The 25,191-nt window shown below is 36.7% G+C and overlaps 1 protein-coding gene across 11 annotated transcripts in view; it reads left to right on the top strand.

Moving 5' to 3' along the window:
- SLC7A2 (solute carrier family 7 member 2) overlaps window positions 1-24,677 on the top strand; it is a 53,576-nt gene extending 28,899 nt beyond the window's left edge. For 7 of the 11 annotated variants that reach the window (XM_074541444.1, XM_074541441.1, XM_074541443.1 and 4 more), the window contains 11 exons: window positions 4,132-4,522; window positions 5,758-5,913; window positions 8,849-9,014; window positions 9,370-9,506; window positions 10,166-10,388; window positions 12,855-12,994; window positions 16,703-16,805; window positions 17,982-18,181; window positions 18,469-18,635; window positions 19,248-19,356; window positions 19,909-24,677. In XM_074541444.1, the coding sequence (XP_074397545.1) occupies window positions 4,147-4,522; window positions 5,758-5,913; window positions 8,849-9,014; window positions 9,370-9,506; window positions 10,166-10,388; window positions 12,855-12,994; window positions 16,703-16,805; window positions 17,982-18,181; window positions 18,469-18,635; window positions 19,248-19,356; window positions 19,909-20,087 (1,956 nt within the window). In that variant the 5' untranslated portion in view covers window positions 4,132-4,146 and the 3' untranslated portion in view covers window positions 20,088-24,677. Of the gene's footprint in view, window positions 1-4,116; window positions 4,523-5,757; window positions 5,914-8,848; window positions 9,015-9,369; window positions 9,507-10,165; window positions 10,389-12,854; window positions 12,995-13,398; window positions 13,536-16,702; window positions 16,806-17,981; window positions 18,182-18,468; window positions 18,636-19,247; window positions 19,357-19,908 lie in introns of all 11 variants that reach the window. The other 4 variants (XM_074541448.1, XM_026791519.2, XM_074541447.1 and 1 more) reach the window with 2 other exon arrangements.
- The last annotated feature ends 514 nt before the right edge of the window (window positions 24,678-25,191 follow it).

The following is a 25,191-nucleotide window of genomic DNA, read 5'->3' as shown; positions in this document are numbered from 1 at the left end:
TTTTTGAAGGGCTGTTGGAGGTGTATTCGGTGTTTACAGCGTAACCTGTAGCTAAATTAAAACTTGGTCCAAAGAGCCTTCAGGAGCTGGTGAGCCAGCAGATGGGAGCCAGAGAGCTGCCACCTTGGCTGTGTGCAGCAGCAGGAGCGTGCCAGCGTCAGGAACCAACAGACTTCACAGCTTTGTGAAGTGAAACAAAGCGAAACTTGCTGTGCTTGTGGTGCAGCGCTCTCTGTAAAGCAGACTTCAAAGAGGAGCCTAGCACAGTCTGGATCGCATGAGACACTAATCAGGCTGTCTCCACACTTTAATTAGAAGTAACTGCATACTGTTGGTGAGTTCAAGGGATTTTCCTTTGTGGTTTCTTATCACTCATTGCCTATTTTTAACCTTTTTATAAGGTAAGGATTCAATATTTTTTCTGTTTAAACTGCATGAACAGCACAGCCCATCCTGACTGGTGGTCCTTGCAGTCTACATGCCTAACATTGCTGTTCAAAGGCAGGCAGGTATCCAACTCTGCTCCAAGAAATGTAGGACAGGTGCACCAGAGATGCCTCGGAAGCACTCACTTCCTCCTTGATTGATTATCCAGTGTAGTTATCAAAACCCTCTTTCCCAAGCTGTCAAATATGCCTTCCCAGGAAGGCTCAAAGCAGAGCCAGTGCTCTGAATGTGCAGCACATTTAGCAGGGGCCCAGGCCAGCGCTGGCAGAGCTCACAGCAGTGGAGGCCAAGATGAAGCAGAGCCCACAGTCGTGTGCTAGGATGAGGCACAGTGGGGCTGCAGCAGGGAAAGGAGGAAGAATAAAGGAGCAGATAGGAAAATACGGAAACCTGCTAGTCAAAAAGTAGGAGAGATAATTTTTAATATGCTCATTTACCCTACTTCATTTTTCTCTCTGCCATAAAGATCAGCAGAGAAGAAAAGTGCTATTTGTCCAACTCAGAAAGATCTGTAGGTCTGCAGGAATAAGACCCCATATAAGAAGAGTGTGTGGTGGCAGTCAGTATAACCTTGTCTAGGACAATGCTGCCACCAAAAGGCACATCCAGCTGTTACCTTCTTTGCTCCTGTAGGTTTATATTTTAGCATGAGCTGTCTCTGCCTCAGTGTTCTGATAAACTGCTTGTGAGTGAGCACACATCAGCAGTGAGCCATTGCCCAGGCTGTTCTCTTGCAGGGGTAATGCATTAAAGGATCTGCTTTACAAGAGACACCTCAGAAAAACATTATACTTGTCAGTTATTTCTAAGGACACTTGTCACCTTGTAGCTATGTCATTTGGTCCTGTGTGAAGCCAAATATCTTTGTAACATATTCATCAATTCTTCCTACTGCACTGTTTTATCAAGTATGAAGTCTTGGAATGTCTCAGCCAAATCTGAAAGGGGGCCATGCCTGAGGTACAGTGCTGGACTTGGCACACAGCAACAGAAGTTGTGAAGCAGGATTCAGGCATTTTTTGCTATGAATTTAGGCATACTAAATGTAGGAAGCTGTGGAAGATGTGCTGGATTCCACTGATTGTTGTAAAAGGACATGTGTTTGTCAAGTCCGTGTTAGGATGGATATACTTAGAAAGAGAAGTTTGCCATGCACAAGGTGTTATTTTTTCCTCTACTGACACAAAGTTTGTATACTGAACTTTGTCTTTGTTTGTGCTCCAGTTTCTAAAGGCTGAAGAAGAAAGGCTGGGTTTCTGTCAGAAAAGGTGTCTTTACTGGCTTGTGACTAGCAAGAACTAGCCTCCTTCCTCTCCCCAAGAAGTAGAAAAACTCCTCCTATTTTGCCATAGAGATTCCTTCTCAGCAGAGAAAAGCATAATATCCAAAGATATTAGCATATAATAGCAGAGATAACCATAATATAATATCACTTACTGGCCACTGCAATAAATGGCTGTACAATTTTTGGACTTCTCATCCCAAATGGCAGAGAAGTAAAACAAGCTGAAATGCCATTTGAACAGCAACAAATTCCTTAGTGGTCTGAGAACAAGATCTGCCAGAATATTTTTTTCATGTTAATGACTTATGAAATTAAATATTATGTGGTGGGGAGGGAGAAATAATTCCTTAAAAAATACTATGTTTCTACAACATTGAAATTGCTAAGGTGAAGGGCATGGAGTCACAAGAGCGTTGCTGCCTCTCACATGGGCTGCTGACTAGTAAGCATATTAATATAACATCCTAAGTGGTTGCTACAGCTTCAGAACTGTAGGGCGAAAAAAGAGTGGCCTCAAAATATTTGTCCAAGTACAGCCCAGGAAAAGTAAACCTGGCTGTGTGGGAATGGAGTGCCTCAGGCCCAAAGAAAGTCTGCTCTCCCTGAAGAGCTCAGGAGACACAGCAGGGAATTTTGCCTGAACAGTTCAATGCTAATTCCTTTAGGAGATGTGGATGTAGGCTGACATGAATATCATTGGAGTTGTGTAACTGGTGAGGTTTTCATAGTGGGTGAGTCTGCGTACCATGGGCAGATTCTTGTCTCTGGTGTGCTGAAAGGACTGCCTAATTGCAGCAGAGCTTTGGAAACTTGCCTGTCTGCCTCCTCCCACTGTCCTGGGCCACCTATCACTTTTCTAAGGGGATTAAGCATCACTATCCACAGCTATTCAATTCCATTCACTACCCTTTGTCAAATTCCCTTTACTTAAAAGGGAATCGAGACCTTTTTTCTCAAGGGTGCTCTTTGAAGGCAGAAGTAGCATGTTTGAGTGTTCTTGGGGAGCTATTACATATATAGGGTGAAAATGTTCTTTCTCTTCTCTGGTGATTTTTTTTCCCCAAGCAATCTTATATAGAGATGGCAGAGTTTCTGGTACTCTCTGCTTCTGACTCTCTGTTTTAGGATCAAGCACTGTTAATTGAGCTATCCATCTTCATATGGAGTCCTCGCTGTTAGTGGATTGAGCTAGTGTGAGTAGAAACGTCCTTTACTGTTCTAGGAAGCTGATACAGACCAGGAAGAAATAAACCAGAAGAATATCTTTGTCTAAATTAGATTTTCAGTTCCCAGGAGGGTTCCACATAACAAATCAAGAGCAGAGTATAGATATTTATGGTATGAGTTGCAAAGACAAACATCGGTTTGGGAAGATGACAGATGGTCATACCAAACTCTTAGCCGTCAATGACACAATTCAAACAAGTACATGAAGATAGAACTTGTACATTAGTAGTGCCTCTTTAAAATATTATTTTCCATGGGATGCCCATGGCATCCCTCCCAAGCAAATGCTTTGGACCCTCAGTGACCATTTGTGTTAGTTGGGAAGCTGGATCACTGCTGCTCCTAGCAGGCACCTATGTCACAAGCCAGAGAGGCACTGCCCACCTGCTGGCCTCCAGGGCCGGGTTGGTCACAGAATTCGAGCTTGTGTCCTAGAGCTGATCACATCCCCCACTGTGACGGGCACTGAGACTATTGAAGAACTGCAGCTGGCATGGGATGAAGGGTTAGCCCATCAGGTTTTGTTAGATCATTGTTAGAAGTTCTAACAAAACCTGATGGGCTAATGTTGAAGATTTCTTGTAAGGATAATTAGATCTGAGAAACTTCACGGGTATGTGAGAGAGTAGAAACACTATTTTAATCTGCTTCCAAGCAGTTCTTACTGAAGCAAATTCTAAAGGCACAAGCTATGTATTTGAAGACAAAAAGATATTGAATTGGTGCTCTCAGAAGAATGTATTTTAAACTTTTGCTGTTTATAGTCTTAGTTTTAGATCCCCAAACCACTTATTTATGTTATTGATCCTTATCTTAAAAGGGTGTGTGATATACAAGACAATAGTCTGTGTCTGTTTTAGAAGTGGTTAAGAAGTGGCCATTAGCAGATAATTATAAACAATTTGTTCTTTTTTACAGCAAAGTAATAAACGTAACGATAATGGATCTCTTTCCCAGGGGACATAAGTGTTACATATAAAATTAGGAAAAGTGTATCCCTAATTTGTTTTCGGGGGAAAAAGCACCTGCCATCTTATCTAATGTCACAAAACAGTGTGAATATATTAGTTAGTAGATGTGATTAATGTTCTTCATGCAAATACTTTTTCCCACTGTTTTTCATCAGAATCTGCACTACCTTTTGCATTCTGGAATAGTTTCCTTTATTTCAGAGCTCTACATCCACCATGTTGCCCTGTGGAACGGCTCTGTCCTTTATTCGGTGTCTGGTGCGGAAGAAGGACATCGGCGGCGAAAGTCTCGAGGACACCAAGCTGTGCCGATGCTTATCAACCCTGGACCTGATAGCCCTGGGAGTAGGGAGTACCCTTGGTGCTGGTGTTTATGTGCTTGCTGGAGAAGTGGCCAAATCTGATTCTGGACCTAGCATCATTGTTTCTTTCCTCATTGCTGCCGTTGCGTCTGTGATGGCCGGTCTCTGCTACGCCGAGTTTGGCGCTCGTGTCCCCAAGACTGGTTCTGCGTATTTGTACACTTACGTTACAGTAGGTGAACTGTGGGCCTTTATCACTGGCTGGAACCTCGTTTTGTCCTACATCATAGGTAAGCTAAACAGCAAACAACGCTCCCAGGGGTTTCTGAGACAGCAGATAAAAGATACAGACTTAGGGCTCTTTTTCTTTTCTGTCTCTACACTTAGCTGCTCTTTCTTTTTAGTCTTGCTGAGATGAAATAACCAAAATAATTTGATTAGGTTATTTCCTTCTGTGCATCACCATTGCAAGCAGTTTTTTTGCAAGATATTTTTGTAACAGTGTGACATATGAACCACATACTTTGTATGAAGATTGTTTCAGACAATGCTGTGATGATGCACAAGAATAAACAAGATTTATTTGCCATCTTTGGTCAGCAAAAATAATTTCACTAAAACCAATAAACTTTTTTTTTAAGTATATACAGCAAGGACATTTACAGGGACTCCACTATAGTATCTTACAGGAAAGTCATGATGGTAAAGTTCTAACTTGCTACATTGTGCTAATTAATTGCTGTCCTATCAGGTAATCCATAAAACACAAAGTTGACTATAGTTGAATAAAATAAATACTTATGTGGCAGATAGTCAAACAGCTATTTCAGTGCTTCAGCAGAGATAGCATTTTTGGATTTAAGAATTATTTCTCCTGGAGGAATGTGTTCCAAACTTCCATTATATTGTGTATGAACATGCCTAGCTTTAGATGTGTACCTACAGGATGGTTGTTCAAATCATTACAAAACTGGTGTTCCCCAGTGTTGTATTAAAATGTATTTCCTGAGAGGAGAGTTATACAAATAAGATTGGCCAAATTGTATTTGGCCGTGCACTCTTTGCCACAGGATTGTATTAATTTTAAATACAGACTCTAGTATCGTATGTCTTGCTAGTAATTTTTTTTTGCTTTACTTACAGGTGGGCAAACTTTCCTTTATGTTATTTCGTCAAGTGCTTTCTTATGTTACTTTTTATTGTTTAACAAATGTCATGGAAATTAGAAATAACTTGAAATAAGCTTCATCCAGGATCAGGCATAAATGACAAAGAAATAATTTCTGTCATTTTATCAATCTTTTGGGAATAAACAAGGCAAAAATAAATTGTATATTTTGGTTCTAGGAAAACTTTTTACCATTTAACAAGCAAAATTCTTAAACATTAAAATTCTTCAGCAAAACAAACATCACAGGCTCTGCTTTTTAAAATACAAGTAGCAGCAGACTTAGTTTTGTTTCCTTTTCAGTAGAAGTAGCTGTATCCCACTGTAAAAGCCTAAACATGCATATGTTTTATGAAGGTACGTCAAGTGTAGCAAGAGCCTGGAGTGGCACCTTTGATGAACTTCTTGGAAAAAGGATTGGTCATTTCTTCAGTGCCTACTTCAAAATGAATTACTCTGGGCTAGCGGAGTATCCTGACTTCTTTGCCGTACTCCTTATATTACTTTTATCAGGTAAGAAAATATATGGCCTAATTTATGGTGATATTTTACAGTTAAAAGTGCTAAATTGTAGGGTTTTGCACCGGAAATACCTTAAGGAAGTTCAGAGCCACATTTTGTGCTGGCACAATGGCTCTGTGAATTACATGTATATAACCAAATTTCCACATACCCTCTTCTCTTGAAACTGAGGTATGAACTAATCACTTGTTCGTACTTTTTTTCAATAAAACCCATTCTAGAGGTTTATGGTAACAGGAAAATTACACAGTTCTCAGTGTTTTCATGGCTCTGTCACCAGTAAATGCCTCTGGAGTGGCCTGGAGGTTAAGCTCTGTAGTTTGGTGATGTGGTCTCCTTAAATTATATATCGTGCATGTAGTGAGCATTGGTAAAGGGGTTTTTTCAGCCTAAATTGTTCACTTTTTTGGTATAAAATAAAGTTGCCCTTTTTAAGTGTCCAGTTGTTTATCCTAGAGTTTGTTGACCTAAAGGACACCCTGAGGTACTTATATGGACCAATAGACCAGTTTGAAACCTGAGTAAACCTTTCCTGTCTACTCTTCTAAGTGCTATTTTTGTCTTTACTCATGTATCATGCTTTTAAATCACAAACCCTGACGCTAGCTACCTCCTATTTGAGGGATCAGAAAGCTCAAAAATACTGCAACTTATTTCCATGTTTGTGGTTTGCAATTATTTACCATATAGAAATGTTCCTACTGGCTCTGGGAGTGAAGGAAGCAGGAAGTGTATTCTAAAGTGTGCAGTTTGTTTTCAGGCAATACTAGAAGCACTTCAATATTCAGTAGAGGTCTTACCCATATCTCATATACTTGTCATGTTCAATCTCTCTTTGGATTAAGCCAAAGCAGAAGCTTTTCTTCTCTGGAAAGTGAAAATAAGTTATATGTATATAACCTGTTCTCTTGTTCTGAGTGGGTTTTTCTGACACAGGGAAACATTTCTGTTCGACCTACTGCTAGAATGAATGACCAGTGCTTGTGAAGATTTATTAGGTCTCTGTACATAAAAGAATGTCCCTATACAAAGATATACAAATGTCCCTAAAAGAATCTTCCTATACTTAGGAAGATCTGGGAGTTGACTTGGTTTAGTCCAGCATCCTGCCACATTTGTGGCTAAGGACTGCCTGCAGGACCAGTTCAGACCCTTATGTCCTCAGGAGGGTTGGGAATGAATGTGGAATACAACTGGAGCAGACCTTTCAGTTCTACCTCTTCCAAATAAAGGAGACAAAAATTAACACCCCGAAAAGCAGAGCACTGAAACTCACAAACCAAACTATACAGTCCTAGTTTAGATGCTGACATCTTTCATGTTTTCTCCATTGCCATTGCTGCTCCAGAACATAAGAATTAGAGGTTCTTGAAAAAAGGGGAAATGTTTCCCCTGCTGTTCATCACTGCTACTGAGTTTTCATTTGCATACTGTCTTTTCATCCCTACCATCATTCTTTCTTCACTCCTTTCCTATTTTTGCTGCAAATTGCCTCTCCAGGTGTCTGTGATCAGAAGCCAAACCCTCAGTGACTGAACTGGGTGGAATTCCCCACTGCTGAAAGGAGGGAAGTGGGGATGGCTCAGGACCGTATAGGCTGAGCATGATACAGTAATTCGATTGTGAGCTGTGTAAAGCTGAGTCATAGGAGTAGCAGGTGATGTTTTACAGGAAAGGTTATGTGCTAAGCAGGAGGAAAAATACACAGAAATCTCTGGGCTTTGCGTTGTTTTGGGGTGGTTTTTTTTTTGTGTGTTTTTTTGGGTTTTGTTTGTTTAATTTTGGGGAGTTTGGGGTTTATTTTTTGTGTGGAGTTTGGGTTTTTTTGTTCTGTTTTGGTTTGTTTTTTTGATAATGAAAAGACTTTAAAAATGCACAAACTATGATTCACACTGCATTAGGCTGATTGAGACACTGCCTTTTTGGGAAAAACTGAGCTGAAGAAAGCATACACCTGTTTCAATAAAAATGTCATTGATTAAGAAAACCTGAGCAGCTCATAATTTCTGTGTTCTGATAAGATAGCAAATATCTCATTAGAGGAGTCAGAAACCTTTTAGACATTATTTTGAGAGGCTTAAAATTTTTAGACTTAATCTCTAAATAATGAGGGAAAGTATGTATGTGATATTAGCGGAAATGCTTAGAGTGCAAAGGATCTGTGAAAACTTTCCAATTGTATTTAATTTTCCCTGATCTGCTTACTGCCTTTTCCATTAAATTGCTAACACTCTAGCACTTAAAATTGTTTGAAATCTAATGATAAAGTAGAATCCTGATGGAATAACTTTCAGATTGTTTAAATGTCCTACTCTGTAATCTAAAGCTGTGTGTATGTTGTATCTAACTCTTTCCTAGAATCTCTGTGCATCAGTGTTACAAACATGAGGTGTGCAATTCTTATAAAGCTGCTATTAATGAACTAGGAAGCACACTCTGATGGGTGTGCCTTGAAAAATGTAGAGTCAATCAGTCATATTGTTAATTTAATAATTCTGCTTCTTTTCTTAATCTAACAGATAATTCTTCTGAAAGGAATATATTCTACCAATATGTTTTTACAAAGTATAGTATTCTTGTAGCTACTTTTACTCCATGGCATGAAACAGAGATATGGATTGGCATCTCTGAGAAGTTAAAAGTAGCCATTGCTAAAAATCCTTTTAAATACTTAAAGAAGAAGCTTTCTCTTTTGTGGTTTCCAATGTATTTGCCTATTTCCATGCTGTTAAAGAGTCTAGCAAGTTTGTGATAATGCTTTTTTTAAAATCTGGTGGGTGATTTTTTTTAGTATTATTCACAGTACTTGCATATACATATCCATGCACACACATGCACACACTTCTTTCACATGTATCCCTTCTTTAAATGCCATTTTATTAGTTTAATGGGCCATTCACATCTACAAAATATTTTTATTTTACAGGTCTTTTATCTTTTGGAGTAAAAGAGTCTGCATGGGTGAATAGAATTTTCACTGCTATTAACATCTTGGTCTTGGTCTTCGTTATTATTTCTGGTTTTGTGAAAGGTGAAGTTGACAACTGGAAGAAAAGTGAAGAATATCTCAGAAACTTTACTGCAGTAACAGAGTAATTTTTAAAAATCTATTTACTTTCGCATATTCCAAGCAGTTTCCTCTTACACATGCTTTATTATAATAAACACTATTAGTGTTTGAATATGTTTTGTCACAAACTTCAAAGTAAGTAAGATGATAGTTACTTGATTCAGACATTCTTCCTCTTGCTGTTATTCTTCTCTTTCTTACAAGCTTGGACATAAAAATGTCATCTCATGCAGTTTTGTAAAGCAGACCTCTGTTATGATGAGAACATTTAAACTTTTTTTTTTTAGAGTTCTAGGGTAGGAGGGTGCATGTATTTATCCTACCAATAATGGAAGGGGGGAAAAATTATCTTTCTGCTGTATTTTTCTCCTTTATAGGAACCACTCATCCTATGAAAATGTGACAAGTATGTATGGGAGTGGTGGCTTTATGCCTTATGGTTTCACAGGAACATTGGCTGGTGCTGCAACCTGTTTTTATGCTTTTGTTGGATTTGACTGCATTGCAACAACTGGTATAGTATTTATACGTGTGTGTGTATATATGTTTAACGTGGGGATATTTTTGCAAAAAAAACCAACCAAAGAACCACAAAAAATATAATACTTAGTCTACTCTTCTTACTTTGCTTTCTTCAAAGCTCTTTCAGTCAATGTAGATTGAGTCTAAGTTCTTTCCTGAACGTGGCTGTCTTTCTGGTAAGAAGGAGGAGCTTCTTTTTATTTCATTCCTGTTCTACAGAAATGATTGCTGCTTTCTAAGTCTGAAAAGTGCTTAGTATATTTTTCTGCTCAAATAATGTTAATCACCTGCTCACTTTTACAGTTCTCTGATATAAGGTGTCTTTCCCAATGCCTGATAGGGAATGAGTATATTGAGTACATTGAAAGTGTAGGTAAATAACTAAAAATTATGAACTTGGAATACTCTGCATATAAAATGTATTTTATGGCCTTTAATTTACCACTATTTTAACACTGTTTCTGACAACAAAATACTGAGTTCTGTTCTGTATGTCTCAGTTCATTTTACTCAGGTTTTTAAAACTTCTATTACAGATCTGATTCCCATGACTTAGATTAACAAATGATTTGTCTTTGATGTTGTCTCTAAAAGCTGAAGGGGAAAAATAATGCAAATTTTTGGTGGGGCATTTTCTTTTCCTTTTTTCAGGAGAAGAGGTCAAGAATCCTCAGAAAGCCATACCCATAGGAATTGTGGTCTCCCTACTCGTCTGCTTCATGGCCTATTGCTTGGTTTCAGCTGCACTGACACTTATGATGCCATACTATCTCCTAGATGAGAAAAGTCCTCTGCCAGTAGCATTTGAATATGTTGGATGGGGTCCTGCTAAATACGTTGTAGCAGTGGGATCCCTCTGTGCTTTGTCTACAAGGTAAAGACATTGAAATACTAATTCTGTTGGGAAAAGCTGATTAATAATATGTTACATTTGTACGTATGTTCGTGTGTTCACTTTGAAGGCTCAGTCCGTTCAAAGAATTAACAATAAGTATAGTATTATAAGCAAGTATTAAACTTAAGGAGGTCTAGTTGACAGTAGCTGTGTTAATTTGGGCTCCTTTTTTTCTAAACTGTACTGTTATTGAACTCTACCTCTTTGGTAGAAGCTTATTACACCTAATTTTTTTAATGTATAAGTATTTTCAAACATATGACCTGCAAGTTATCTTTATTAACTGACAAAGTAAATCTCCCCCATTTTTCCTTTTTTTGCTGTCCATTCCCAGTGACTCAGCAACTTTATGGGCTCTGTGTATTTGCAGGCAAAATTGAAGACATGATTAACTAGCTCCACTCCTCATCTTCATTGCCTGTCTCTGTTTTCCTCCAGCAGCCAGTCTGTCTTCTGACATCATCCCTTCCTGTGGTTTCTGTGTGGGTATTTGAGATGTAGACTATAGCTGTGAAAATATTATAATTTAATCCCCTTTGTGAAATTGTGAATGTACCTTAGCTTATTACTTTGATTAAAAATATCAGGGAAGGCACAATATATATTAGTATGTGTTCAAATATATTACACCCCAATTTTAATATGATACAAACACTTTAATAAAACAGAAAATTGCTTGATACTTGAATTTAGGGATAGAAAAATGCTGATGCCTATCTTTTACCTGAATTTATGTAGGAAAGGAGTAATTTCCATGAACTTCAATGGTAAGAGCACTGGCTGCCTTTCCACGAAGGAAAACAAGTTCCCTGTGGAAGCACCAACAGTAACAGCACTCCAACATAACCCTGCAGGCATTAGCCTGAATATGAGTTTGTTGACTGTGGGCATTGGTTTAAGGAAAAGGAACATTTAGATGCAGGAGAGAATAAGAAACATGAAGTAGTTCCAGAAGGACACTAAAAGAAATGTAGGACTGACTGAGGAATGTCACAGTTACACAGTTCATAATTTTTGTTATTTTCTATATATTTGTCATGGTCCCCTCAGGTTGGAGGGTTTCATTGATTTTTTTTTTTCTTTACATTGATAAATAGTAGAAGTTATATACAAAAAACCAGAATAAAGAAATTAATACTGGAAAACAAAGTGAACTGAGATGGTAAGAAATTTTTAGAAATTTGAACTGTCAGTCTCTTTTTCCAATGTATTCTGAAGAATTATATGTACTCCTGTGGAGAGATTAATCTTTCAATCTGTTGACTGATGTTAGTCTAGAACAAAACAAAAGAAACTGTATTTCATGCTCCTCAGTTTAGGGGTACAATGAAGAAAAGACATTGGGATTAATTACTTTTGGTTTCCTGTTACTGTGCTATGTCATGAACTTGTTTGCCAGGTAAAGATGTTTGTTAATACTGCCATTATGTATGCAAATGTACATAAAGAAGGGTAGGATAAATGAACCTTAAAAAGCTGAAACAACAAAAAACTTCTGGAATTTTTTGGAATGTACCTTCTTTGTGGAAGGTACAGTTATACATCAAAATCAGTTCATTTGCAATAAAACGTCTCTCCTGTCCACCCTTAATACTTATGTCCCACAAGGATTACTGGATGTACCTAGCACCTGTGGCATGTAAGAGCTGTGCCTTCTTTAAGTGATATAGTTGCTTCTCTAAAGTAAGAAAGCAAACCCTTAACCTGGTCAAAAACTTGTGTGCTTGCTGCAGAGGTTATACTGGCTATGATGTCGCCTTTTTTTTTTTTTTTCTTAATTAAAAGTATTTCTCTTTGAGGGAAAGAAACCACCTAATTTAAGAAGTATATTTAAGAGCTTCAAGTTATCAATAGTTTAAAAGCTTTGTGTGTTCTAATAACATCTAAATTAATTAGCTTTACTTCTTCCAAAAAAAAGTCTTAATGCAGCTTGCCTAGAGGTGCTTTAATTGAAAGAATTAATCTGCCCAAGTACACTTGTATGGTGCTCACTTTGAATTACTTTAATCAGCAGGCTTACGTGGAAATATAGAGTGTAAGGGATGCTGCTTATGCCTATTTATTTGCTGCTGCTGACTGACAGACTTTCTCCAGGAATACTAAAGCTTAATTGCATAGTTAGTGTGATCTGGAACATGTTCCTGGTCCATTAATACCCCAGAACTATGGTGATGGGAAGAGAGTTATCTTGCTAATCTGGATTCTGTCTGATGAAGCAATTTTATTACCTAAATTAATATTATAATAATAAATCAACTTTGCAGTTAAAAAAACCTATTTGTGTCTGATCTGTAATACCTTGGGCTGTGGGGCTTTCTGGTTTTGTCTTACAACCATATATTTTGTTTCTATACGTGCCATTAATTAACATTTTTTATCTTATCCATGAATACAACTCTGCATGAATTGTGTTTGCCATGTTGCATGTGTTTGCTTTTTACTCAGTCTTCTTGGATCCATTTTCCCAATACCACGTGTAATCTATGCTATGGCGAAGGATGGGTTGCTTTTCAAATGTCTAGCTCAAATCAATTCCAAAACGAAGACCCCACTAGTTGCTACTCTATCGTCTGGTGCAGTAGCAGGTGAGACTAAGAGCTGATCCTTGTAAAGAAAGGTGTACTGCTAAACACATTGAAAATATGGAAATAAACCACTGTTGTGCAGCTTTGACTTGCTTTGGACTGAAATGATCAAATCTGCTTGTTGCTAGGTAAAGTAGTCTATCAGCAAATTTTTTTCTACCTCATATTTTCACTTGTTGGTTTATTCAAGTGCTTTCAAAGCCTAGGGTCAAAATAAACAGTAACCCAAAACCAAGAACATCAGTCGACCAAACAAAATCCTAAGAGCAGCAACACAGAGCCTAAGCAAAACTATACCTAAACCCATTAACTCCTCCAAACTTTCTTTTTGTGTAGTTGAGTTTACCAGGAAAGCATTGTGCTTTGAATAACCTGTACTTGAACTATACATTTTTCTGTTCTAGTCTTCTCGGCTCTATGTTCCCTTTGCCCCGAATTCTGTTTGCCATGGCACGTGATGGTTTACTCTTTAGTTTTCTTGCCAAAGTGAATAAGAGGCAGGCACCAGTTTCTGCCACCTTGACAGCAGGGGTCATCTCTGGTAAGCTCTCAAAGGCCGTTTTACTTCAAACTGAGATTTAAACCCTCTATGCACGTGCATGGTACTTCATATTTTTGAAAAGGGCTACTTGTTAACTTCCCTTGCATGTACAATGGGAAAAAAATTACTGAGTAATCAACGGGTGTAAGAAGTCCAGATCAAGCCAATCATGGTGGTGGTGATGGCCTTAATGCCACAGAATTCAATTTTTAATTTTTTTTAGTATTAACCCCCATATGGTGAATAAGCTTGTTACTTAATCTGAGTCCCTTGGGCTGATGCTGTACTGACAGGGCTTCCTTGTCTGATGTAGACCTAATATATTTATCCCATCTGTAATGGGGGGAAAATAACTCCCTTTTTTTTCTAAATGAGATATAAGAAAAAAATTGCATTTGCAGCAGGATCAACTTTTGTGTCAAGTACAAGGATTTTTTCAATTGTCTTCCAAAGAAAATTATTGTATAGGCTGACCAGGTTGTGGTTGAGAGGCATGTGTGTGTTGGGAGCTTATGTGTCTGCGCATATATGTATAGACATATGTGCCTATATATATTTTACCAAAACAGTATTTTGGGAGCCATTGCCAACTCCTAAGGTAAATTCTTAACATACAACTCTTTCACTTAGGTTCATACTTCTTGCAGAGGTACATATAGCTTTGCCCAAATTTCATCATCATTTTAGTGGGATGTCTAATCACCCGGGAAAACTGGAAGCTTTAGAAGTATTTAGCTCAAAGGAAAATAAATACATTTTTTAAGTAATTCAAATATCAAATGCATGCCTTTAGAACTTTTACAACTTTGGCTAAAATTTATCTTAAATAAGAAGTTCAGGAATGAGACAAAAATATTTTTATTTATAGTCAGAGTCATCCTCAGATGCCACAAGACTGGAACTGCTCAAACTGCATACTTGACAATAATGCAGAAAGGCACAGTCATTGTCCAGATAGTTCCCACATGAAGCATTATTATCAGTTCCCTTTTCTTTGGTCGGAGTACAAATAGATGGCATAGCATTACTTCTGTTATTTCAACTTTATTTTATTTGAATTTATCTTATTGACATATTTTCCTCTAAGAATTTGAAAGTGCACTTTTGTGGGATGAAATCAAGATCTTTATGTGAAATCACAGGAATGATGAGAAGAAAGAATAGTGTGTTACCCAGCTGGTAAAGTGATTGGTATAGTTACACAGCCCTGCCTGTAGCTCTGCAGCAGCTCACATTGGACTTCTAGACAATCTTTAGGAATTTGGTGCATCAACAGCTCACTGGAAAAGCAACTTTCTCTACTGCTGGAGCAACATTTCTTCTTCTATTTTTTTTAAATCCATATTTGGTAATTTGTGGTCATAAATAGTTTTGACAGAATAGTTGTGGATGTATGTGGCTGCTTATGTTATCTGACTTTGCTATGCATTTGTAGCATGAATAATTTTACAGCTGTAAGAAATGTTAAGATGAGGTGCCTAATTAAAGTTATCAAGTCAAGACCTCAGCTGAGGCAGCTGTCACGTGTTACTGCGTGACTGACCTTTTTACAGGTGGTAATCACCATGGCAGACCTCTGCACATGGCAAAATGTTTTGGTGTCAGTCCAGTTTCACCATTAGTGTACTTGCTGTTGTCTCTTGGAGTAGAACTAAGAGAGTGGAAAAGAAATACTCTGCCTTTTTTTCTCTTGGTATAGAAGAATTACTAAGAAGAAACTTGCAAGCATTTTTCACCTTGTTTCTAAAGTTAAAGAACATCTAGGCTACAGAGCGGCCTTTTGAAGCTGGGATTAAAAATTAAACATAGCTACTGTTCATGAGGTTTTAGTAGGTTCTGTTCTTCCTCAGCTTTGCTCTTTAGAGCATGAAAAATACTTAGAGGTATTCAAAAATCTACACTGCAAATTACTTTTTGGATTTAGGAACATCCACTCTCATTGAGGAAATAAGGATGGTCTTAACTGGAAAAAGAGACTCCCAGATTATATAAAAGTTATGAAATCCAGCAGTCTTGTTTTCAGAAAATCACATTTTGCTTCCTCCTTTAGGATCAAATAACGAGAGTATGTGTCCATGTGTTTGTGCACTCATGCAGCTGTCTGCAAATACATTAACAAATCCATACAATAAATATTAAATACAAATATTTTGAATATAGAATAATTTGGGTGTGCATATACACACAGTGTATAAAGACTACATTCAATAGTTTCTGTTGATGTTGAGATTACTGATGATTCAAAAAATCTGCATCTCAAAAATATTAATAAAATACAAATACCTTAAGAGGCTCTTTGAACACATGTATTTCAAATCAATTGGAATTAGCCTTTCATTTACTGATAGCTTCTCATAATTTCTTTATAAATAATGTGCTTCTGTGTGCAAACAGCATAGACAAAAAAATATTCCAGAATCTCCAAATCAGTATGGCATTAGCTTTTATAAACGTAAGACTTCTAGAATAACTTCCACTGCCCTGGAAGTTTCTGCCTCTGAGTTCAGTGGTCATAACAGTATTAATTCTTGAGAGATGTTACTGGTCGTTCCTGAAGGTGAAGTGAAAACTATTTTTAGTAGGATAACCATTTAAAAAAAACCCACAAAACTATTTTATTTGAGACAACTCCTGAAAGTCCTCTTCATATAGAGCTCTTTACCAGCTCAGCAGAAATTTTACATCTCAGTGACTTTTCCTCAGTTTGGCAGTGGGATCCATCCTTTCAGCTTTGGTGAGATTCTACTGCAGGATCTGAACTTCATTCTGTAAAAACGTATTTTTAATGTGGCCCAAATTCAACAATATGAGTGCAAACACATCCAATAAGTCTGACATAAGCATTTGATTATGCAGTATGACTGTAGGACTCATCAGGGCCTGTCTATATGAATGAGATTCCCAGCTGTAGGGAATCAGGTTTGGAATGATACCAGTTGCTTAAAAGATGTGGTTTTAAGGATTATCATGGTTTCACTTATATTGCTGTCAGTAAAACAATAAGTTAGGTTGCAGACAGATTTTAAAATCTTAGCTTAATATATTTTTAATATTAATCTTGGCACTTATGCTTAGACTTGATGATCTTAAATTTCTTTCCCAGTGTAGATGATGCTACAATTCTATGTCAGTCTCCTGGAATTTTTTTCTATTTCTTTTCTTTTTAGCTGTAATGGCATTTCTGTTTGACCTAAAGGCTTTAGTGGACATGATGTCTATTGGCACACTTCTTGCTTATTCACTTGTGGCAACCTGTGTCCTCATTCTTAGGTGAGCTAACAACATCCTTTGTATTCTACTCTGGGGGTTTTTTGGGTTTGTCAGTAAATATACAGAAGTCATATTTACAAGACATGTTTTTTGTTAGATAGCCAGTAGCTGTGAGCATATAAATGGTTTCTAATAAGTAGTGACTCCTCTAAATAAACAATGGTGTATTACATAAGTATAGCAGTGAGTTGGGTTAAAGCTTCTGGCGAAACCGAGACACCTTTTATTTTCCAGAAGTAGGATTGGTCCAAGCATTAGTCCCAAAGGTACTAAATATAAGCTCGAGTACAGTGAGTGATACTTGTATATGAATACAATCTATGCTGTACATCAGGCATATTGCGTTTTGGAGACCATATGTGAAAGGGATTGACGTTCCAGGTGGTTCGCAGGATGAACAAGTTCTAATAGTTGCTTTGTATTACCCTAGTCAGAAATATATGACCAGACAAGTGTTTTAAGATGTGGTGGCCCTAGAAGAGAGTGCAATTATATGTGAGATGATAAATACTCAGCAAAACTCTGGTATTGGTCATATTTGTAAAGCTATAGAATTATATATTCCTAGCTACAGATCACTTTATTATGTATTGCTCTTCTGATTTTAAAAAGTCAGCCTTTATTACTTAAGTCTAAATAATTAACTTTGAAAAGTATAACAGCTTAAATTCAGCTCAAATTCATTGTGCAATAATTTACACTTTAAAAGAGAAGCCTATTCTATTTAAAAAGAACTCATGGTAAGTATTTTTTAAAATACATTTAAAAGCTAACAAAGCAGATGCCAGTTTTCAGTTAGTGCCAGTTAGAAGCCTCTTAGAGTATGGAAAGCAAGTCAGAAACAAGATCCCTTACGCTTTCCTTGCTGTTGACTACCAGACCCTGTCGTTTCTTTCTGTACGGGACTGTTCATTTATGTGAGCTATTGGTACATTCAGGTAGCTTAAAAAACTGCAAAAAAAAAAACCCCAATCTCCAAACAAACCAATCCAAAAAGTGAATTGCCATAGTATTTTTATATATGACACTGACTAGTAATGCTGTTGCAATGCAGTTATAACTTGGAAAATTCCAAAGGTCTGCTGAAAATAATTTAGTGCTTCAGAACATTCCTAGATTCATATTGCTTCAAATTTAGAAGTATGCTTTATGGTTATTACTCTGTTTTATGCATAGGTACCAACCCACCTATGAGGAACCAAAATACTCTCCAGAAAAAGCAGCTTTGGCTGCAGCTGAAAGAGCATCTGCAGTAAGTGAGTCACAGATAAACATGATAGAGGAAAATCACTTCCGTCTTCAGGCTTTGATTAATCCATCCAGTTTACCAACTGAGCGGACTGCAACTATAGTTAACTACTTAGTGGGCCTCTTAGGTAAGTATTTGGCTGTCCAAACTCATGTATGCATTAACATTTGCAGTGGGATTTTATTAAAGACAGAATTAAAAGTCCACTGATAACATGCCCTCTTTCAGTCATACATGTGTCATTCTATGCTTTTATCATTCATGAATCAATCTAATCTGTGGTCATTTTCATTTAATTAAACAATTCATAACAACAGTTCATGTTGAAGCTCTGCTATCACTCTGCTTTAAAGTCACTTCCTCTTCAACACAGAGATTAAGTGACCTATTTCTGTAATTTTGTTTTTCATACAGCTTGCTTGATTTGTGGCTTCAGTGTCCTCATTACATACGGGATTCATTTCATTGCTAACTTGGAGCCCTGGAGTATTGGCCTTCTTGCTTTATTGGTGATATTCTTCATAGTTACCATTCTGCTCATCCAAAGGCAGCCTCAGAACCAGCAAAAAGTAGCCTTTATGGTGAATAAGTTATTCTCTATGTTATTCTCTGATGACAGCTTTGGATGGATTCCAAGGAGTGGGAGAGAGAACTTAAAGCTGGAAAACAACTTCATCAGAAGTTGATGGGTGTACAGTCACTTGTCTGTGTAATCTACAATCCTTTGGACTTAATACACAGTATAAATCCTTTCATTTTGCACTTTCACTTATGTTCTAAGATCAGTTATTTAATGGAAATCATGAAGTGTAGTGATGAAGGTAAAGGAATCTGGTGGAGGTGGGGGAGCATGTCAGAATAAGAGAGATAGATATACTATTTTTCAGCTGTAAGTACAGAAATTCACTAGTATATGTAACACACAAACTGGAAAGTTTTTTATAGCCTTTTTATAGCCTAGTTTTTTAATATATATTAGAGAATATATATTAAACATAATGTATTTTAAAAGTTTAAGATCTATAGAAACTGTTGGTTAAACACAGTAAAAATTTCACTACATTACAACGCCAAAAAAAATTTCAATTCTTTATTACTGATTACACTGTACCTCTAGTTTGTGTTACATACCTGAAATGTGACATGCAAAAAAAATTATGTTTAATAGAAACATATTAAATATTTCCTTTTAGGTTCCACTATTGCCATTTTTGCCGTCATTCAGTATACTGGTAAATATTTACTTGATGGTACAATTAAGTGGAGAGACTTGGATGAGATTTAGCTTCTGGATGTTACTTGGTATGTACTTCTGTTCATTTCAGTCACTTCATACACTATAGCTCATGATTCCCATCTTAAAACATTATTTTCCTTTAAATATTTGAAAAAAATCTCTGTGATTTAATAAAAATCAGCTAATGTTTCTGATAAAAAGGAAGAGCATGCTTCAGAAGTATCTGTATGCAGTCAAAATTACAAATATAGTCTTTAGGTAATAGGAAGATTTCCAATAAGCCTAGTAAGTATAACCAAAATTACGTAGAAACCTGCTTATAACAGGTTTCTTCCCAGTATATCAGTCTGTCCTCTTTTAGATCTAGAAAATGGTAGTAATTCCATCTAGACATGAATTACAGATAATACTTTCCATAACTTACTAGAGCATTTAATTATGCAAAAATGATGCACTGGAGTTTCATGTAGAAACGGAAGACTTGAAACATGAGCTCTGATTCAGATATCTGAAGAACAGTCTTTAGCAAAAATCTGTTCAGCCAGAGAAAAATATATACTTTTTAATGCAGTACTTGCCTGAAAACCCCATTAACTTTTTTTTTTTCCTTTTGGAAGGCTTCCTCATTTACTTTGCTTATGGCATCAGACACAGTGTTGAAGGTCATCGTGGCAATGGAGATGATGATTCTTGTTCAGAAAATAGTGGGAAGGAAGAAAAGAACCCAGTGGATGACCCTGAAAATGCAAATGAAAGGGATCAATTTCTTCCACCTGAAAGGACAAGTGAATGTTAAACTCTGCAAACACACAAATCTTTTAAACCTTCAATTGGCATTTTACTTGCAGACTGAAATTTCAGAAGCTTTCTGCCAACATGTGCCTCTTGAAAGTGTTTACTACAAGGCCTAACTGATATTTTGGACAAGCTGCTAATCCGTCTTCATAATTTCAGAACTGACAGCATGGAGATAATTATTTAAATTTTTTTTTAAAGTACCCTTAAGCAAGCAAAAATTTGGAGACATTGTTTGAAGTGTCATCCAAAATCACTGGCAGTCATCAGATATGAAGACTTTTAGGACTGTCTGCAAGAAGTTCTGAGTATTTGACAATCTACTGTGAACATAAGTGCCTTTCATACCTTGTCCTTATCTTTGTTATGTGTTTTGGTAACAATCTAAATTGTCTTCTTTCTGTTGAAGTAACTCATGGAAGATAAATTTCATTCTTACAGGCCTGGAAAGTATTTGCAAAATGAATGGTAATTATATGGATTAGATACTTGGTAAAAATTAGAGGAGCATTTATTTATGTAAAAAAAGTAATTGCTTATCTTTGCTAATCATGACTGTTAATCTGTGGTCATGGAGAACTTAAGCAGTGAAGATACTTAAGAGATTTTTAGTCCCTCTAAGTAGCATTCAAGATTTCTACTTAAGTGCATGCCTTTCTTTGAAGGATGCTTCTCACAACAGAAGCTCTTTTGTTTTCTGCAAAATCATCAGGGAAATAATCTGTTGGTTACAGTATTGACAGTGACAGTCAGATGTGATTTAGCAAATTTTGTGCTTTTGACTTCAGAAGGGCCAGAATTTCATCTGACTGGTACTTAATCTGGTACTTACACAATCTGGTAATTACCTTCAGCAGTCATCCAGTTTTCCTCCTTACTACTCACTTCTCCCCCTATATTTTCTCCTTTATACATGTCCCAGAATTGATATTGCTGAGATTAGTGTTAAACATTACTTCTCCTAAGAAAAATTAATGCACAAAATCCCAGCTTTCTTTTCAGATGGCAGGGAAGGCTAAAAAAACCAGAGGTGTGGATTTTGGAAAAAAACCCTTATCAAAATCATATTTAATTGCTTCATTAAGTCTTAAAATGTATGTTAGCGTAGGACTTTTTGTGAGCCAAGCCTACATCCACAAATCCATTCATGTGGGTATGATGTCTAAATGCTAATTTATGTAAAGAACCAAACTGGTGTGGCAGCACTGGGTAAATAATTATTTTAATGCTGGTAAAACCAGAAAATGTTCTTCTTTCAACATGTCATGTTATCTGTCAAAGGCACACAGATATTTTAACACTTTTTCTCAGCAAGGAGTCGGTTCAAGTCCCATGAAGGACTCTACAGTATGAAGTAATTTTGCAAGAATGTATTGACAAAAAGTCCTTCCCTAAAGTAAGAACTGTCTTGGACTTTGTCATGGAGAGTTGCAATCTGTTGCTGGTACCAACCATTGGTATTAATCTCCATTGTTAGGTATAAGAACTTTTGATGCCATGAGAGATATGTTGGTTGACAGTGAAGAGCACCTTACTTTTTATAAGAGCTGGAATTTTATGAAAAAAGGAAAGAAAGAAAGGAAAAAAAAAACCCAAACTAGTTAGGCTGCTTCTGTCTCTCTCCTTTTTCAGAGCAATAAGTTGCTCTTTTTAATCTGAAAATGACTTCTTTCCCAGTAGTCTTAAATCCTCAGCTTCAAAGAAAACCATTGCCGTGGGAGCAAGTCAGCCGTGCCCATGTGAAGATTTTGCGTGATCTCTTTACAAGCCTACAGTGAAACAGAGCTCTTAAAATTCCTTCCACATCTCAGCATGTGGGAAGCACAGACTTACTTTTTGCTGTGGTTGTTGATGCCACAGAACAGGCCACCCAGGCTCCCAAGGCACAAACTGCTGCTGTTCTGTGCTGTGCAAGGAAGACTCCATTTCCTCCCAAGGCCATCCTACAGAATGTATGTGTGCACACCTGTCCGTGCATTTGCATGTCTGAAATTAGCCCATAGCAAATTTGATGTACTGGTTAAAACAATTTCTGTATTGCACTCAACTTTTTCTTTCAAAGATACTGCCCATACAATTAGCTTCTGACTAAAGCAAGTGCTAGCTAAGGCCTCTGGAGAGAACTAAGGGAAGTAAATTTTCTAGCTTATTTACCTGATGGATGTGTCAGCACTTTGTGTATTGACAAATTACTCTTTCACTTGTATGAATATTTCTCTCCACTCGTTAGCAAAATTAATTATTTTAAAATAATAGGATGTGCCTGTACAAGTGTTGCTAAGACAGATGGGAGGAGCTGCAGCACCAGAGCTGTCCACATATAACTAATGAGATACAAAATGAAATTAAAGGAAAGGCACTGGGTACTCTTAGTTGCTTCAACTGCACAAAGCTTATTTATATGTGTGTATAGTCATTTTGAGTCAGTGGCTGAGTGAAAACAGGCAAGGCAGAAGTAAGATATTTATGGTAAATTTGATGTGCATTTGTACATGCAGTCTTAAAATTCCAGATGCTTTAGCGGGACCCTGCAGAAGCAAAGGATGTGCCATGCTAGTCCTACAGAGAAGTGATGGATGCAAGGGATCCTGATCCTTTCTTACATTTGCTGTATCTCTGCACTTGCTGAAAGATCAGCTGAAAGCACAAGTCCTTTGGAATTAAGTAATTGTTATTTTTTAACACAGTTGTTGGTATTGTAAATTGTTCTGTGCAAGTAATAATGGTACATATTATACAAAATATCTGCTTTTGAAGGTAGCTCATTGGGTTTTTATTTCCTTTGTAGAAAAAAAGTTCTTCTAAGCTTTTTTTTTTGGTACATTCAGGATATGCCATTAGATAAATTATTCTTCCCTGGTTGGCTTTAAGAAAGTAAGCCAAAGCATATTTAACAGAGAACAAATAAATCTGTTTGTTCTGATGTTAAGGAGTTATAAAGCATTTCTGAATATTTAATGTTAACTGAAGTGGTCCTCCTGTGGTATTCCAGTCCTCATTCTGCAATGGGTTTTTAATGAGGTAACCTAGATTTTATTGTCTATTATCCTGGATAAAACTATTCTGTTAATGGTACGCTTTTTCCCGCACAACAAATGCTGGTCAGATTTCTGAAATCTGTCATATTGGGCTTATGTTGCCAAGTGTTAAAGCCATTTTTATTACCTGCTGTTGGAGAATTAGCAGCAGTAAATGTCAGTTGTGGTGATACAGAGTTACTTAAGCAGGAATTGACTTGTGTTGTCCAGAAACTTAGAATGATACAATGAATTTAGAGGCAAAGCTTGGTAAAGCTTAAATATATATTCTGTATTTTATTACATGATAAATTTACAAGTCTAGTCACCTTTCCCCTAAAATTTATGAAAAAATAGATATATTTAAGAAATATAAGGTACAGTGTATAATGTACAGAATTTTTAATAAGTGCCAATATCAATGTGCCATAAGCATCCTGAGGGGATGACAGTGCAGGAAACCTGTGTGGGACTGTGCAATTGGGTACGAGGCCTTTGACACTGAGACACATTTTTTACAGTAGGAATTTAATTCACAAGAAGTCTGGTGTGCCTTACTTGAGTGCATAAAGAGAAAATGAAAGCACCTTTTTAATGCTCTAATGCATTAAAGAAGCATTAATGCTCTAATTCTTCCTGGACACGCTGGGAAGTCGGTACAAATCGCAGTGTGTTCACTGAAGGCACTGAGGTTACTCAGTGTTAAGCAAATACAAATTTTACAGAAAGAGTGGGTGGTATTTCATATAGTATAGGATCTTTGTGTTTGTTTTTAATTTCCTGTACCTTTAGTATTTCTTTCTGGTATGTTTTGAGGACCTCTGCATTTTTAATAGTTGGACCTTTCCAAAACTAAATATGATGCTTTACCCGGTGCTGATTTATTTTCTGTTTGATCTTAGAAATCAAACTCCTTACATGAGTTGAAGGATTTCTGTGCATAGACATGCATTACAAAGAACTGTATGTGTATATATATATTTTTTTTATTGTCAGTTGGACAAATTCTGTTGTTTTTCTATGTTTTCATGAGCCTGGTACGAGGTCAACTCCAGCTTCACCAAGTTTAGTTGGAGTCAGAATATGAGGATTTGAATTTTTAGGAGAGCTTTTTTCTTTCATGGTACCAGAAAGCAAAGCATGAAATATGTGTTACGTATCTTTAAAATCAATTATGTGTGAATAATTTAAAAAAAATTAGCATTCATATCCATCATTTCTTTTTGTTTGTTTGTACATTTCAGTCATTATTTCTGTATTGTATGCTGCTGAGCATTCAAAGTGTAGATAATATGATTATGACTCAATTTAAACTACAGATTTGTATTTCTTTGAAGTCCTCTACCAGAATGAAAAGTCTTGAATTTTTATGAATGTAAATTTGCTTGTATTTAAGAATATGGTGCTTTTCCCCCCACTTTACAACAGAATTGTTACCAGTGACATTTTTAGATGCCTTAGTTCCAGATTTTAATGGAAATTACATTGCTCCTCATTTACTGTTAAACAAGCTTTGTGGGATAACAATAGTGCATATGTTCCATATTTTTAAATAAAGTTGAATATCACTTGTATGTCCTTCATACAGCAGCTGTAACTTTAACCACTACTATAGTTTTAGTTAACCCTAAAATAATATAGTAACTTAACATCTTGAGTATGCCAGATATCTAATGTCATGACATTGCACAAATCATAATACATTTAAAACAAATAACATTATAACATTGTATGAACTGCATAGAGGGAACAGAGAATAACAGCCTTTGATTTGGGCATTTTGTGTTACCCTGCCAAACCAGAGATGATGTTAGGTTTGATTTCCAGAGGGGGTGAGTGGCCCTCAGCTTCATGCTCAACTTTCTGAAGCACCAAGCCTTGTCCTGGTATTCACCCAACCACAGAGCTGGACGAATAAATTCATTGTTGTTTCCTTGTTCCCTATTTGTCAAAAAAATCCAAAACAAATCAACTAACCACAATACTAACAACAACCCCACCCAAATCCCAATCCTAAAAAAACCCTCCAAAACCCAAAAAGACCCCACAGAAACCAACTCCAAAACCTTCCTCAATTTTAGTAGTACT

Source organism: Zonotrichia albicollis, chromosome 5, assembly GCF_047830755.1.
Source record: "Zonotrichia albicollis isolate bZonAlb1 chromosome 5, bZonAlb1.hap1, whole genome shotgun sequence".
NCBI classification, from domain to species: Eukaryota; Metazoa; Chordata; class Aves; order Passeriformes; family Passerellidae; genus Zonotrichia; species Zonotrichia albicollis.
This window is presented reverse-complemented; position numbering and strand designations above follow the sequence as displayed.